Here is a 16,594-nt window from a genome sequence, read left to right as displayed (position 1 = left end):
ACCGAAGGCGCTACGAGAGTAGAAGTCACCTTCTCCTCCCAGCCATTGTGCCCGACCGAAGGCGCTACGAGAGTAGAAGTCTCCTTCTCCTCCCAGCCATTGTGCCCGACCGAAGGCGCTACGAGAGTAGAAGTCTCCTTCTCCTCCCAGCCATTGTGCCCGACCGAAGGCGCTACGAGAGTAGGAGTTACCTTCTCCTCCCAGTCTTTGTGCCCGACCAGCGGCGCTACGACAGTATGCGTCACCTTATCTCATTGTACAATCACGTGCTCGTCTATTGAGGGGTTCCTTCTTGCCCTCAACTGCGAGAGTATAAAAACAGCTGCCCCCGGACGCCAAAAGAGTGCTCCGATTTCTTCTGTTGTGTAAAGTGCTCTCCCGTCTCTCTACTTCGGTCAACCTGACCGCCAACTCTTTGCGATGTTAAAATAAACAAGTTGTTTTGTTGTTACCAGTCGACTCATGCTTTGCCGGGACCTTCGGATGCTTCCAGTTGTACCCCAGGCCGCCAGGCCAACGCTACCCTTGGGGCTTGCGACCCAGGTGCAACAACGGGCGTCAGCGCCGAGTTCTCAACAGGTCGTACCATCGGTGCGACCACAACAACCGTTGCCATCGGTGGGATTCAAACAGCGGCCAAGCGCCGCCGAAGGAGCCGTTATAAACCTTCGCCAATTAACGTGGCACACAGCAACGAGATTCGAGCGAGCTCAGCTGCGACCTCTCTCCGCAGCGGATCACGTGGCGTAACACATTCATACCGGCGCGCCGGCGGCTGAAGGTCAAACGCGCGCCAAGATTGACCATGGGAGTGGTACCCCGAGGAGTAGAGCTTTCGCTCTAAAAGACAAAGCTGATGATTGCTGGCCATGCTGCTGTTCTTTAATGGAAACACAGGGCTAAGAGGAGGAAGAACATAGAGTCGGAAAAGTCTGAGCGACTCGATTCTTGACCAATCCCACTTAGTTGATATGCGCCATGGTTTGAGATCATCATCATCAAAAGTCGGATGGCAAACTATTTGCTTTCTTTGTGTGGCGGAAGAGACTTCAGGAAATGAGCTGCCATATTGAAACAATGTTGAATAGCTCATCTCTGCAAATTTCTTTTGATAATATAGTTTGTTACGACAAAGAATATTATGCAGATCTCACGTACTGCAGGAATCAACTGTACGCGAAGCATATAGCAGGCAACTGTGAGATCCAGCACGACTTGGCGTTCCGCAATACTTACGTGATTAAACAACGTTCTAGTGTCTACGTCAAGCAATTGTGTGTGTGATGCGAACGTATGCGTATCACGACAGTAGAAAGAGGATGACGATGGTGATGACGTTAGTAAGGAGACGATGGCATAACGATTGGTCTTTCGGAATCCGGCGAAAAAACGTTACAGCCTGTTTCGTGGCAACTTCGACCGGTCGGAAGGCGGTGCAGGATAACAAAGTGTTTCAAAGTGATAGCAGTCACGACAAAAGAATTGGAGAAGCTGGCACGCTCCTGCTTTCGCGAGCAACTTGTTGATACGCGACATGACACAATAATCCAGCTAAGAAAAAAAGAAGGTCATGGCCTATCGGGTTGTGTTACTAGGCGGATAGGTTTTTGTCTCCCAATCGGACACGACTTCCTTTCAATAAAAGAGGCCGAACACGGCGTGGTACAAAAGCGTCCATCGCCTCCCTATCGCGGAGTGATCAGCCTGAGGCGAAAAATGCTTCACATCGAAAAGCCCCCTGCTTTTTTACGGCATTATCAAGGCTCCCGCACGCCGATTCTCGGTTTGCAAGCGAGCGAGTTTTCCACATTCGTTGCGCCTCTCTTTGACGTCACACGTGACGGAGTGCCGTTCGAAATTCCTTCCGTCTGCGCATCGAAGCTTTAATGAAAGAGCTTTTGTTCTGCAGGCAAGCTGCCTGCGGGTCTTGGAGATGACGCAAAAGTAAATGAAGCCCTGCTGAAAGTAAAAAGAAATTATCCGTGATATGAGACAACGCTGGCGCATCAAAAGCAGTTGCTGCGCATGCATTGTTTGCCCTTCTCTGCCCGCGCAGGTCAGCGTGATCTTCGACACTATCGATGTTCCGGACGGGGATCGGCAACCCAGTGCCATGGACGCCTCTGTGCTCGCTTATCACAATATGTCACTCCTGAGGGCTAGTATGGACCCGGAGTGTCGAATGCACGGTGAGTGTGCAGACTGGTTGGAAGGAATGGTACATTTGGGCTTTGAAGGAAAGCTTAGGTGAAATTCATGTGAATCCGTAGTCCTCATTCACACCACGACGTTGCAGCGACGCGACGGGGCTGACATTGATAGCGGTGCGTATAGATACCTTTATCGACGCGTATAGACGGCGCTGCACCAAAAGGCTTCCCTTTGCTACATTACGTATACTATACTTACGCAGAGATTTGCAACAGTGGAGTTGATTCTTGGTTCACAAAATCGGCAATGGCTTTAGCGTGGAACATGCAAGGTGTGAGCTATTTGTAGCAGTCTATAAAGGCCAAGGTACTCGAAGGTGTCAGCTAAGCGAACATCAAACGCCTGCACGCACTACCACCATGGCTGCACTTGTAAAACAATAATCGACCCTCTACGCGGAAGATGACAACGTGACAACTAGAGACGACGCCAAGCTTACGTTCGCCAACGTCAAGTATGCCTGTAGAGAAATCTTGTCTCTCGTTGCACTCCACGATAACCTTTATTTTGAAAGTTTCAATCAGGCCGCTTTGTTCAGCAATAGCAACGCTCGCGCTGGTATAAGTAGTTTAGGGCGCCCTATAACGTAAAGTTAGCTCATTTTTTCTGCATTCTAATCTCCTAACGTCAGATTTATTTAACCGTCTACGTAATCATGGGTCGCGACCCGCAAGACTGCTTCAGCAGCACAATGAAACGCTCCCCTCATTTAGGAGGTGACTCTCGTTTGGTTTCAATGAGAATGGCATCACCTACCGCGACAGGTTTTTCTTATCTTATTGGCTGACGAAAGAAGAGGGGAGGGGGGGGGCAAAAGAGCATAGCGTTTCAGAGGGGCCGAGATAGAGCAGTGAAAGTAGATAACTAGACCAGAAGAGGGGCGCCGGCGTCTCCGCTTGGCCCGCTTCCCCTTGCTCAGCTTTAGGTGGCTTCCCAAAGATTGCACGGCGTGCAACGTGGCTTTGAGAATGTCATCTGAACGCAAGCTCAGTGAACACCTGGCAGAGCGATGCCGTTTACGTGCCGAAAGGGCTCGGCGGCGCTATACTGCCACGCAAAATTTTTATTATCCGCAAAGAGATCAATTCCCGCCCGCAGCTCCAAGTAGTGCCGGCGCGATCAGTGAACAGCAATCTTCGAGTCCTTTCAAAACGGGGGCATCCTCCGGCTGTCGCTAAGAAAGATTTAGTTTCGTTCAGCATATTAATGCATCTTTATTGCGTACAGGTCGATTTGACGACATGAGTTTTTCGCGGTTATGTGACGTCGCGTGACAGAAAAGCGAACTAAGCGTGGCCCGAAAAGATTTTCGTCAATCGCGGAAGATGAATGGCGACAAGGGCGTAGAATAGGAAAGAACTGTTTTAAATGCGTGAGAATTTATATGCCTACCCGACGAGATGATGACAGCAACGTTATTGTACCGCCGGATAAAGAGACCCGCTACTCCCTACTCCGGCACACAGGCCTTGGGGACGGGGGCCGGGACCTCCGCGAAGTTTGTCCGTCACGTAAGACAATGACCTTCGTAAGCAAGGTAAGAATGCAAAGGCTCATACCCACGCAAGCCAGAAGCTACAAGCGTTCAGCAAATTGAAGCGAGCAGCGCTCACATTTATTGAAATCACCCATACAACACACAGAGCAGCACACATTTCAATAAAGAACAAACTCAAGACAAGCATCCGAACCACCAAAAAAGCATTGCATACCCCCCTCAGCAAATGTAGTGGCGGTTTTTCAACAGCTTCGCTAAATTAATCCTAATTCACTTTAACACCAAAGGTCGAGGGTTCAAGTGTCCTAATTACCTCTATAGTAATTAACTGAGCCTTATTAACTTCACCTTAAATAACATCAATGGTCGCGGGTTCGAGTGCCATAATGAAATGTATCGAATATGATAAGCGAACGACCGATGAGGGTTGATAAGGGTTTATACTGGTTGGATCAAGTTTCAAAGCAACGATAGTGACACCGAGCTGCGTGGAGATGAGCAAGTGGCACAATGCTTACGCATATTCAGACAACTACCAGGGGAATTTCTGCGTGAATTTTTACTTTTGATTGGCCTAATCATGCATAATCAGTGCGTTCACGTATTCCTGAGATGCGAAGTTCTCACGGCTAGTGAGACAGACAGACAGGCAAGGCGGGCTTGGCCCCCATACCAAACGCGGAACGCTAACGAAGGAAGTGGAATGGAAACGGATTGGAAGAGCATTAGGTTTTAGCGTGCTTGGTTATACGTAGCCAGGCCTCAAGATAATGCCAATGAAAGCACCGATTACAAGGGATTTTATGGTCATAAGGTGTCATGTCATAACATTGGTAACATGACGTTATGATGCGATTGTAACGCTATATGTAAGGTGGCGCCTTACGCTGCGGCTGCCTGTAAATACTGTTCGAGTCGGCGTTAGCCTTCACGTGAGGGAAGACAATAAATACATAAAAATAAGCAATAGGATGAGATGGAGAGTTGGTTTGAGCTTCAACTGGAACTCGTCGCGCGCGAAAAAGTAAGACGCAGAGTCGGTAACTACACAGGACACGCGCTCTTAAAATTCAGTATATCGCACTTCGTTTGTGATATTTATTTATGTTATACTAATATCTGTTGATATAACATCTTTGATTTTACAAATTTATTTTTCATTTTGTCCCTGCTGTCACCAGGTTATTGCTCTGTGCCCAGTAGCGAGCAGTGCCATTTCATTTAGGATCAACCAAACATCGTTGCTGTTATGGTCTCGAATCGTGATTTATTGAGACGAGTGGGATTGGTCACCCAACAAACAATCAGAAAGGGAACGCTATACAACATAAAACAGCAGAATTTTGATTGAGCTGCTTAAAAAAAGTAATAGAAAAGGAAAAAGGAAGCTCTGTATACAAACAACCATGTTCTGTACCCTTGGGCTCAGTTTTCTTCGTCTTATTATTCGCACTGTGTTTCCGCAATCGAAAACTGCACGACTGCTATCGTCAAGGTAGCCGCACGGCCGTTAATTGCATTTAAATATCAAAATGCGCACATATATAATTGATACCATGATTAGAGCGATTGAACTGCCCGCCTCAAAAGTGCATGCTTTACGCTCTGTTTACTCGAGTGCCATTTCTCAATGTGCTCGCTCTTCATAATTGAAGCCTCACGTTCTCCCGAACGATCGCGCGCCAACATCGCGCGCGTTGGCGGGGTAACTACGCGCTCCTTTCTTGAACATAGTTTCAGACAAAAAAAAAAAAAGACAGCACAAAAAAGTATGTCGTTATTGCGTCAACGGGAGCTGCCGCTTTGGAGGTACTGTCAGCATGCGACACCAAATGGTACATAAATTTACCTAAAGTTTCTGCTTATATGGCTTCAAACGCCCTTGTGATTGTGCAAATTGATAATTTGGAACAGCATTTTTCTTTATAACTGCCCCGATAGGTGGTGTCCAAATCCACGCCAAAGTGGTGGCGCCCTCTAGGTAAAGAGATGCAGATCTTGAAGGTTATGCTTATGCTGGTTGAATATGGAGGAAGCGATTGCGGAAGCCGGTAAACACTTAAAAGGCGTGGCGTTTTGGACATCACCGATTCGCAATCACTACGCATGTGCGCAGAGAGAGAGAGAGAGAGAGAGAGAGAGAGAGAGAGAGAGAGAGAGAGAGAGAGAGAGAGTAATTACTTGTGTTGAAGAAACTTCGTGATCTTGGAAATAAAAAAAAAACAGATAATGTGTAATATCTGGAGCCGGAATCCACGCCCTAGCGACGGGTCCCTCTGTGTAACAGCAACGAATCTCGCAGGTCATTATTTTATCGAGTGCATGCTCCCGAAGCGGCTGTGGAGCCGGAAACATGCTATAGGTGCCACGGTTTGGCCGTCATCAGTCCCAACTAACGTGAGCCAATATGTAAAACGAAAAAAAAAAGATTAAAAAACGCGGTGCAAGATACGAATTCAAGTCCTACGGTGTTCGGCTATGAGAACGCTGACAGCAGAAAACCGTAGGTATTATACTTACAAATTCTACAATGTTTTTTAAACATTATTTTTTTGTTGAACAGCCAGGGTAACGTCAGCCGGGACCTTCTTGGCTGGGGCACACAGCGTAAACAACGTTGCAAGAACGTTTGAAGCTATAGTATAGAAACCTGAAGAGTAGAATAATCCTTGCACTAACCATCGTTCCCATAGCTGAGCAATCGCTGAGTAATTTTTGTAGTAAGATCTGTTGCACCCGAGCTGGCATACAGAAAGGGCGGCCTGCTGGCGCAGGTGTGCTGAAAACCGAGACGGCGACCGACTTCGACGTGCGCCGCAGCCGACTCGACCTGAACGTGCGGGCGCCCAGCACCGAGCGTGCCCTGCAGATGCGGCGCGACATCGAGGCCAGCGCGAAGGCGGCGGCCAAGGCCACGGGCTGTCACCTCACCATCGTCGAGATGGGGCCGCTCTGCAAGCACATGAACTACAACGAATCCTTGCTGAGGATATTCCAGAAGCACGCCGACGACTACGGTGCGTTCCGTTTGGTTTAGTCAAAGTGCGACAGCTTCGCGTTCTTCGCATAACGGCAACGCTTAAGCAACTCCGGTGTCCGCTGCGTCACTCCAAACAATTCCGCACATTCACTACCTACAGGTCTTCACTATAACGCACGAACTTTGCCAGTGTTAGAGCCATGCGATATTCGCTGAAAAAAAAAAAAACGGAATGGCGTCTTGTCTGGAACTCCTGAGTGCAATTTCTTAATGGCTCTTGGTGACGATAGCGTGCTGCGGAAGAAATCTTTTTTTTTTTCGAATGTGAATAAAGCAAAAATATAGGTAATTGGGAGTTAGAAACCTGGTGGCCTTGAACGCTCGTTAATATCGGTCGTTCTTGATCCTTCTTGGTCGGTATACTCCTTGGTCGCAATTCAAGTCGGTCGCGTGACCTTTGCCAATAGCCGGTATAGGAACGCGGCCCAACAGCTTCGCTGGAATGTCTTTATAGAACTCATTTGTTCGGCGCCGCGTACGGAAGCGCATCACGGAGATTGCGCGCAAGAGCGCAGACGTCCGGTTCCCACGCAGTAACCTTGCGGTTTGTTACGCGGAGCTTCCTCTATATCAGAGGAATGTTGAATGGCGCTTTTTACGAGCAAGAACGCGTTTAGAAAACCTGCCCCACCTTCTTTCTCTTTTGATCGGTACAATAGCGAGCAGATATGCTATGGGAAAGGTGAAGTGCCCGGGAAGGCTATTACAGATATGTAATATCAGTTAAGTGGCTCTACGCCGGTCCTTTTTCACCCATGATAACGGATATCGTGCACGAAGGGCGGAAAGAACAAAGATTGTACTCGGAAAAGCAGTGTCCTGCGTCTTGTGCGCATGGTTTTTCCCTGCGCCCGATTATTTATTTTACGCCGCGGTTCGTGGCCTGCGGACGCTGGCCATCCTCCAGCCAAGGGTGCTTTATGGTTATATCATCTACTGACAATAGAAGCAGCGTGTCGGGCTCGAGTGGATCAATAGGGAAGATATGTGCTTTTTTTTCCTTTACAAGTCTCCATCGTACAATGCCTAGTCTAATCCTGCAGGAACAAGCTCGGCAGATTGCCCTACCGCAACTGGTAGATCAAAGGGAGGGGGGCAAGGAAGACAATATGGCAGCACATTCGAGCGGGGCACTGGTAGTAATATCGGTGCGTCGAGGGTGCGTTTGCTCTAGCGGCCGACCCAACTGGACCGGCATTCCTATTGGGGTCATACACGCCTTTAATCATAAACAAGCTGAAAGAAGTTCTATACGCCGTGTAACATCGGCAAACTGTTCAAAGACGTCTTGCGAGGAAGGCTACCATATTCTGGAAACTAGTGCGACCTTGTATAGCGACGTCACTCCTCGCGCTGACGAACCTCCAATCGCTTGCGGCCGCACACTTTACAAACGGGACGCCAAGGTACTCCAGAAGAGATAAGACGGCATGCAGACAATCTTGGAGCCCGAGGCCGTTCGAGACTCTATAGAAGCCTTGATGTTATCAATACAAGTGATGCAATATTACTTAAAAACGGATTACGCAAAAGCCCTCGCCGAACAATATTTGATGCAGTAATTGGCCCTACGGCATAAAATTGGCGGCGAATTTGATGTATGAATATAAAACTGGTTCTGCAGAATGAAGTCCAGTAGGACGTAGACCTATACATGTCTGTATCATGGGTGGGTGGCTTGGATGTAGCCACACTTTGGACAGTTCGGTGCGGTGACAGCTCAATCTCGAGAACTGACGGATTTCCATTCTTCAAAAGAGGCATTGGACCGAACATAGTTGATTAAGAAGTATTAAGAAAATATGTGTTAATTAATTGCGCATTATCTTTTATCAAGTTACGAAGCCCACGCGATGACATTACGTTTTCTGCTACGTGTAAAGTTTAACATTATAATAACATGTATGAAATAAATAAGTGGGCGACATCTAGTGTGGTCGAGATGTAAAGTTATAATAAGGAATGTAAAAATGGAGAGAGAGAGAGAGAGAGCAAATGATAAGGAAAGGTAGGGAGGTTAACTAGGACTGAGCCCGGTTGGCTACCGTACACTGGGGAAAGGGTAAAGGGGACGGAAAGATTAAAAGAAGAAGAGAAAGTCCACCGGGGATATCGTTCAGTCACTCAGTCCGGATCATAGTCGCTGACTCAATCCAGTAGCCTTCAAATATCGCAGCAGAGCTTTTGTGGCCTTTTGTAGCTGCGATATGCGAGGCCATGGTCCCAAGATCTTCTTCAAGGTGAACGGTGTTCTATCTAGCTGATTGAGAGCTGTGCAGAGGTCATGTCTTTCGTTTTGAAAAGATGGGCAGTAGCACAGTAGATGTTCTATAGTTTCCTCGGCACCGCAGGCATTGCAGTCGGCGCTATCAGTCATTCCAATCAAAAACGTATATGCATTGGTGAATGCGACGCCCAAGCGTAAGCGGCACAGCATTGTTTCTTCATTTCGCAGAAGTCCTGGTAACAGCCGCAGTTGCATAGAGGGGTCGAGGGAATGCAATCGTTCTTGGGCGAATTCAGGTGTGTGCCACTTCTGTAATGTCATACGGCGCGCTACCTTGCTTAGGTGTTGGGCTGCGTCGGACCGCGATAAAGGTACAGAAACAAGGGTTGCTCCTTCGTGCGCTTTCCTGGCAGCTTCGTCAGCGAGGTCGTTGCCGGAGATACCGCAATGGCTAGGCAGCCACTGAAACACGACATCGTGTCCTTTCGCTATCATATGATGGTGCACTTCTCGTATCTCCGACACTAGTTGTTCACACGACCCTCGACGAAGAGATGACAGAAGACATTGTAAGGCCGCCTTCGAGTCGCAGAATATTGCCCACCGATTAGCGGGTTGGTTGTTAATGTAATCAACGGCACCTCGGAGGGCAACAAGCTCCGATCCGGTCGATGTTGTCATGTGAGAAATCTTGTATTGGACGCTAATTGATCGTGATGGTATAACCACTGCGCCGGTGGAGCTGGTCTGAGTGGAAGAGCCATCCGTATATATATGGACTCGGTCAAAGTAGAAAGTGTTCAAACAATCCAGAGCTGCTTGCTTCAGGGCAAAGGTAGGCAGGTCGGTCTTCTTTCTTATACCTGGAACCGTGAGACGCACTCGAGGTTGTTCTAAACACCACAAAGCTGAGGTTGAAAGTGCTGAGGGTGTGAAGCCCGATGGTAGACAGGCACGATGGATGCTGACCTCGTTGGAGAAGGACGCCTGTGGTCGCCGTTCTGGCAGGCAGGCAAGAGAGCTTGACTGCATGCGTGAAACATGATGAACATGGGCCCTAAGCGTGTCGATGCTAATGTAAGTCGTGATCGGATGGTCTCGCGCCATTATAATGGTTCCTGCTGTTGATGCGCTCCGCGGAAGTCCTAGGCAAACACGTAGTGCCTGTGCTTGCACGCTCTGTAGTTCTCGAAGATTTGACTTGCATGTTTTAGCAAGCACGGGAGAACTATAACGTAGCAATCCGATAAAAAGTGCTCGATATAACTGCAGCATGGAGCCCACTGACGATCCCCATGTTTTCCCGGCGATAAACCTGAAGACATGAACAATAGATGTGAGCTTCTTCTTCAAGTGGGCAACATGAGGGCTCCAAGAGAGGTCCCGGTTCACAATGACACCCAAAAACCGATGATTTCTCTTGTAGGAGATAGGCTGGCCATTAATGCATACTGGATAACGAGACATTGGTTTTCGTGTAAAAGCGACTAACGCACATTTTTCTGTTGAGATGGTAAGGCCTTGTGTGTTAAGATAGTGAGATGCCTGTGTTGCTGCTTTCTGCAGCCTTGCGCGAACCTGCAGACGAGTGACCGCTGACGACCAGATGCAGATATCGTCGGCGTAGATTGAGACACTTACTGTTTCCGGTAGGGATTCGGCCAGCCCAAGAAGCACGAGGTTGAAAAGAATAGGGGTAAAAATGGAACTCCGGACAAAAACAGCGCGGCTAGAGGGGCTGCGTATCGGCTTCTACATGAAAAACTTGTTTCCTGAGAGCGAACAAGGCTTTTCTGAAAGTTTGCTCCAAATGGACAGACCGTACAAATTCACCGGCTAGAATTCGTAAATTGTAATATTTGCCATAACGTAATTAGGTAAAAACGTAGCTAGTGAACTTTTGTTAGCTAGATTACGTATCTCAATTTATTGCGCAAGTATTGTATGCCTCTTCGAGTGATGCAGCTCAATCGCCAGATTATGCCATGTGCAATTTTTTGGAAATCACGTATAAAGAACATACGCTATAGAAATTTAGAAAAGAAACGCCGACGTATTACGAGAAGGCAAATCAAGTCAGTTATATAGGTTTCAAGAAACGACAAAATTGCAATGCATCTCGATACGCTGGAGGGCCATTATACTCATTAATGCGGAGGAATGTGATAGAGTGGTGGTTTCACCTGATGGCATTCCAAGTTCGTGTTAATGGATGAGTGGAGAGAAGACACGATGAAATAGCGATAGGAAAGAAGCGGCCTTCTCAAGAAATAAGGCAACTCCGCTTGTTACCTCGAGGCATTTTGGCGTTGCCTCCGCAACTCTCCCGAGGCCCCATTTTCGCTTAAACGGCGCAGCCGTGCAGAGCTTAGGTCACGAGTCTGATCACACACGCTATAGCCCCGTCAGTTCCCCTGCAATAATTCCATGGTACCGCAACGGGCCAAGACCTGCAGGTACAGCAGGGGCACTCGCGGTAAATACTGGAATACGCGACGCGATGTTACGTCATTGGCGCCAGTGCTATAGCTAAGAGTGGAGTGGTTGATGACACTCTGACGATACAATGAGAAAGACTGTGACATTACCGCTGCTTACTAAATTAATTTCTGCTTTGTTATGGCGAAGGCGCAGTTGTTCCGAGTCATTAGAACACGCTTTTCAGCTATTCGCTCTTGCCTAACGCCGTGACAAGGGTGAGCGCAAAGGAAGCGAATCCTGTCTTGATTTGAAAGGTGGAAAAAGTCGGACAACAAATTCTTATTTCGTTGCGATTGCTGTTAACTCCTGCTTGCACATAAACCTTCCCGCAGGAATGGCCTTTAACGATGGTCCTTTGATAACGGGCTCCACCTCCGACGTGGGCAACGTGTCTCATCGGCTGCCAACCATCCACCCCGTGTACCGCATCGAGTCAGCCACCTTCAACCATACGACAGAGTTCTGCCGCGTCGCCGGCACGAGGAAGGCGCAGGAAACAGCGCTGCTTATCGGGAAGATGCTGGCGCTCACAGCTTTTGACCTGCTGTGTGACCCGCGTCACATCGAATGTGCTAAGAAAGAGTTCGACAGATGCGCTGCGCTCGTCGTATGAACCGCGCGTTATTTTACTGCATCAGTTCATTCGGATTCGGTATCTGCAGAGTAAGATGTGGAGAGATCCAACCGTGTAGTGCGTGTCAGTGCATTCGCGAAACGCCATAGCTGGTAAGCTTACATAACATTCTAAATATTCCTTTCAATGCCTTGTAAATAACAAAACGCACGCGCGGTTTCGGAAGTGACGTCATGCAGGAACGCGCAAAGCTCACGTATTTCTTGAGGTACAACAATAATAATTATTGGATTTGTTTTTTGTTTTGTCAGAAGCATTTGCTTCAATGCAGTGAGTTTCGGCCGTTCGATATCACGTCACCCCGAGACCACGGGAATCTCTAGCTGTTATGTCTAGGCAGTATGAGGTGTCGGTTTCCACAATCACCGCATGCAAGGTCTTTCTGTTCGGAGTCGTAGCGCCACACAAGTGGACTGACAATCGATATACGATTAGGTAGATGCGGCTACAGTCTACTAAACGAGCATGTAGCGTTCCTGCTTTTCCCACGCCATGTTTGGCCACAAACAAATTCTGGCGTGACTCGTCTCACAATGAATGTCGACGTTAACGCGATTACCATTCAAACAATGTAGTGACACACCGTATTGCCACCCGCTGAAACGCGTCATGTGGGAGCCATATGTGCTGCAGTCGGGCTCCTATCTCGATCTTTCCCCTGGACATGCTCACTGCGTCATCTAACGGCGCGCCCGCGAAGTCTTCCACCTTTTGCGTGGCCTCCGAGATTGTACCGGTAGTGCGCCGGTGCGTCGTAACGCTGAGAAATAATCACTCGCTGTCCGCAGCCATTCATGGGGACGCGCTAAAGCGTCGGCGTGGTGTGCTTGAGGAACCCGGCTAACGTCGGTTTGACTCCACCAAGGAGCGGAGGAACCGGAAAGAATTGTGAAAGCGATTAGCATATTTAACCTACCTAAGCCACTTTGTGCGCATATATATATATATATATATATATATATATATATATATATATATATATATATATATATATATATATATATATATCCTCTTTACGCCGTTCTTCAATTGCAATAAAATTATCTAGATTTCTCCGGTGTTGTGGAATTCGAACTTGCATTAGTCGGGTTCCTCAAGCACAACGACTCAAGGTTTTAGCTCTGCGCTGCGAACACGTGCAGGCCGGGAGGGATTAAATCTTGGTGTTCGAATGCACCGGCGCGCCACCGGTGAAGTTTAGGCATGCCGCTAGATGGCGTGGCCTGTCTAGGAGAAAGCGTGAGAGGGGAATACTGACTGCCAGTTCACGGCGTATTATACACGGCGCGTTTAAGCGGTGGCAAATGGTGAGCCGCTACATGTTTTTGAATGCTAATTGCCCTAACATCTACAACCATAATGATATGGGTTCTGTCGGAATTTTATTATAATTGAAGAGCGGCGTAAGGACGCTACATACCGACACAGACATACATACAGACACGAAGTGGCTTAGGTAGGCTAAGAATGCTCATCGCATTAAAGGTCCAGCCCGCTCGAGTTGGCACTGCGGCTCCAAACGCATTTGCCTTGTGTGAACTAGGTAGTAATAGTTCCACTGTGTTATATTTTCTTGCGTTCATCTTACCTTGTTTGGCAGCGACAGCTTTTATATGAGCTCATGCCTGGTGTGTTCTTATTGCGCGATTTTGTGCATCATCGCATTTCTCCCGAGTAGCCTGCTAGGCGAGTAAGTGAGCAAACTAATTTATATATCAGTCAAGAGCCGCTCTTTGTTCCGTGATTTGAACTTTGCCGAAATTTTTGTCACCAAGGTTATTGCACGATTCACGCATACACGTGAATCCCCGTAAGGTCGTCGCAGCTTTACCAAAGAAGGATGCATACACTCGGCTGCCGCCGCGGCGACATAAGCTTGTCAGTAATTGAACATCTCGAGTAAAGAATCGAATAATGCCTTATTCAATTTGGTCTTCGAATCGAATAGTCAGTATTCGTAAATGCGCATAATGTTCGAATAGTTTTCGAATCGCTTAAACCATCTAGTGTGTCCAGTCAAGCAGAACAATGGAGCAAAAGTATGATCAATTTTATCTCGGTGGCCAAAGTACTACAGACATAAAACGCGGGCAGTTGTGTATTAGCCCAACAGCCAGTCCTCCTGTAGCGTATTTGACCCCGAGAAGATTGAGTTGCGCCCTCTTGCGTGTGACGTCAGGTGGGGGGACTGCGCGTGCTCGCTACGCCAGGGCTGGTTGACGCGGCCGGTTGACCTGCCCTGCTAGGGTTCTTGAAATCGTAAACTGCAGGCTTACGGCACAGCATGTACGGAATATTCTAGAACACTTTTCCCAGCGAAATTCATCAGATTCGCCGTCGGAACTATGCTTAGTATGGGATTGCTCCTGTCGTCTTCTTCTACTCGTCAATGTGTACATGTCTGTGTGCGGCGTCGGCACCTTGTCAAGACTGTTCCGGGGTTGTAGTGCGCTCATAACGACTTGCATTTTTTTTTGTGACGACGACAATAAACTGCAGCATTTGGCTTTCGACTGCCGTGTCTGCGCTGTAATACACTTGTTGCCTTTGTACAGTTCTTGCCTTTGTACAGCGCGCCATGCGTGGTCGGTCACGTGCTCCGTTGGCCACACACGTTTTAACTTTGTTGCGGCTCAGCGCTTTAAGCATGCCGCAAAAGGACTGTGATACCGTTCTCCAGAAATCAAGTTGTCAATGCGGTGCATTCATACATCCAGTGCTTTAGCGGCATTGTAGCAAAATACTCTCATTTGCTGCAATGTGACGTTAGGTAGCTGATGGATTATCAGCTTAGGTGGTTCTGCAGGACACAAGCCGAAGCTGCTCAGAAAACATAAAGGAATTGTGAAAACAAAAAATGTGACCGAGTGCGAGATCCTGTTTTCTGGACATTTTGTGCGGCTTTCACTTAGAATATAGGTATACATAGGTTCTCCGCATTTCGTGAAATAAATAAAATAACATAAAATAAAGCTTAAAAAAAGGCCATGTATGAGTAATGTATATGATAAATTCATTTCCATAGTGCATTGGTTTCAATACCACGAAACCGACCAAACTGGACCCATCAAAACACTTTCGTCTACATTTTAAATGCGCATCGTCGACCACCCATCCGCAAGTTTGCAGCGGTTTGTAAATGTCTTGAACTGCTGGTAGAAGGGCGGACGAAATTAGTGGGCAATAGGGATAAAGATACGTATACTCCGTTTCATACATAGCAGGAAACACCACAAATGCTAGAAATGCTTCTCTCGCGGCTCACATTTCCGACCGAAAAAATTGTGCGCTACATATGAAAGATTGTTATGTATATGTAAACGCCACGCAAATCCCTGTAAGATGAGTCTCATACGTTTATGTCACAAAATATGACGCATCTGTTACATGAAAGGCAGCGGATGTTATCTGAACCTTTTTTTACCATTGAACGATGTGGAGTGACACATTTCTGCTACCAGCTAGCGGCCACAGCCCATCGCTGAATTAACGACCGAGGAAACTCCAACCAAAGTTTATTTTAGGAAAACCGAAATTTCGAATTCCGACCGGTTCCTTCTTGAAGGGTGAGATGGTGGTAGGCGTAGCAGTGCTTATGTGTCTTTTCCTTTTTTTTTGTGGTTCGACAGGCGTGCAGGGACCCTGCGCAGTCATTTAAAGCAGATGGCGGGAAGAATCTCCGATTGATATACTGGACGTGCAAATGTGCTCAAGTAATGGGATTCGAGGTAAACTTGACTCCAGAGGTTGATCTTCCCTAGAAAACGTCGCGGATCGAAAACATCCTCCCCGCGAAAGGCGCGTGGGGAGGCCTGTATGACCGCACAACTTGTGCACCTTCTGCAGCGTTACCTGCTATGTGTGTATGTGTGAAAAGGAGCGCAGTTTTGCGCCGCAGTATGCTGACCTGCACAAGAAAATTATGCTTGATTAATTACCTCACGACTCAGTTCGGCCCTTCAAGGCTAATGTTGAGTGCTTCTCAACATGGCGCATGCCCAAGAGGGGGATTGGCCACACAAATGAGAAACTGAGTATCTATAAACAACGAAATATGCTCAGCGTTACCCGACTCTTAATTCTATGATCCTGCCACGGGTTACGGACATAGTGCATGTGTGAGGTTGATTTAGCGAGGAAAATTAGTGCTGCAGCTGAAGAAAACAGACAAAAACTTTGCACAAGCATCCAATCGGAATTTTCTTCGTTCTAATTACTTGCTCTATGGCATTAGTTAGCAGTGCCTCCCTCTTTGGACCGAGGTTTTTGGTTATCTGTATTTGGACTTCATCGGGTCCTGCTGCTGTGTTATCAGGAACATTCTCTTCTGCTTTTTTCCAGCAAAAGTTTTCAATGCTAAATTTTGGTCTCTCAGGCTTCTGTGTTGCTGAATCTGAGTCTGAACTACGCTTTCTTTTTTGCCGGAATTATTCCTATCAACGTACCCTCACGTACCGCAGCGCATCTTTTCCTTCGAAGATGTTAGGGCCTTTATCTGTTATA

At 47.5% G+C, this 16,594-nt stretch overlaps 1 protein-coding gene across 3 annotated transcripts in view; it reads left to right on the top strand.

Moving 5' to 3' along the window:
* Window positions 1–14,628, top strand: part of LOC142572816 (peptidase M20 domain-containing protein 2-like) — an 80,429-nt gene extending 65,801 nt beyond the window's left edge. For all 3 annotated transcript variants that reach the window (XM_075682192.1, XM_075682191.1, XM_075682190.1), the window contains exons 5-7: window positions 2,057–2,189; window positions 6,484–6,726; window positions 11,790–14,628. In XM_075682192.1, coding sequence (XP_075538307.1) covers window positions 2,057–2,189; window positions 6,484–6,726; window positions 11,790–12,070 — 657 coding nt within the window. In that variant the 3' untranslated portion in view covers window positions 12,071–14,628. The remainder of the gene's footprint in view (window positions 1–2,056; window positions 2,190–6,483; window positions 6,727–11,789) is intronic.
* Window positions 14,629–16,594: the final 1,966 nt, after the last annotated feature.

The sequence above is a fragment of the Dermacentor variabilis genome, chromosome 2 (genome assembly GCF_050947875.1).
Source record: "Dermacentor variabilis isolate Ectoservices chromosome 2, ASM5094787v1, whole genome shotgun sequence".
Lineage (NCBI taxonomy): Eukaryota > Metazoa > Arthropoda > Arachnida > Ixodida > Ixodidae > Dermacentor > Dermacentor variabilis.
Note: the sequence above shows the minus strand (reverse complement) of the source record. Positions and strands in the feature narration are given on the sequence as shown.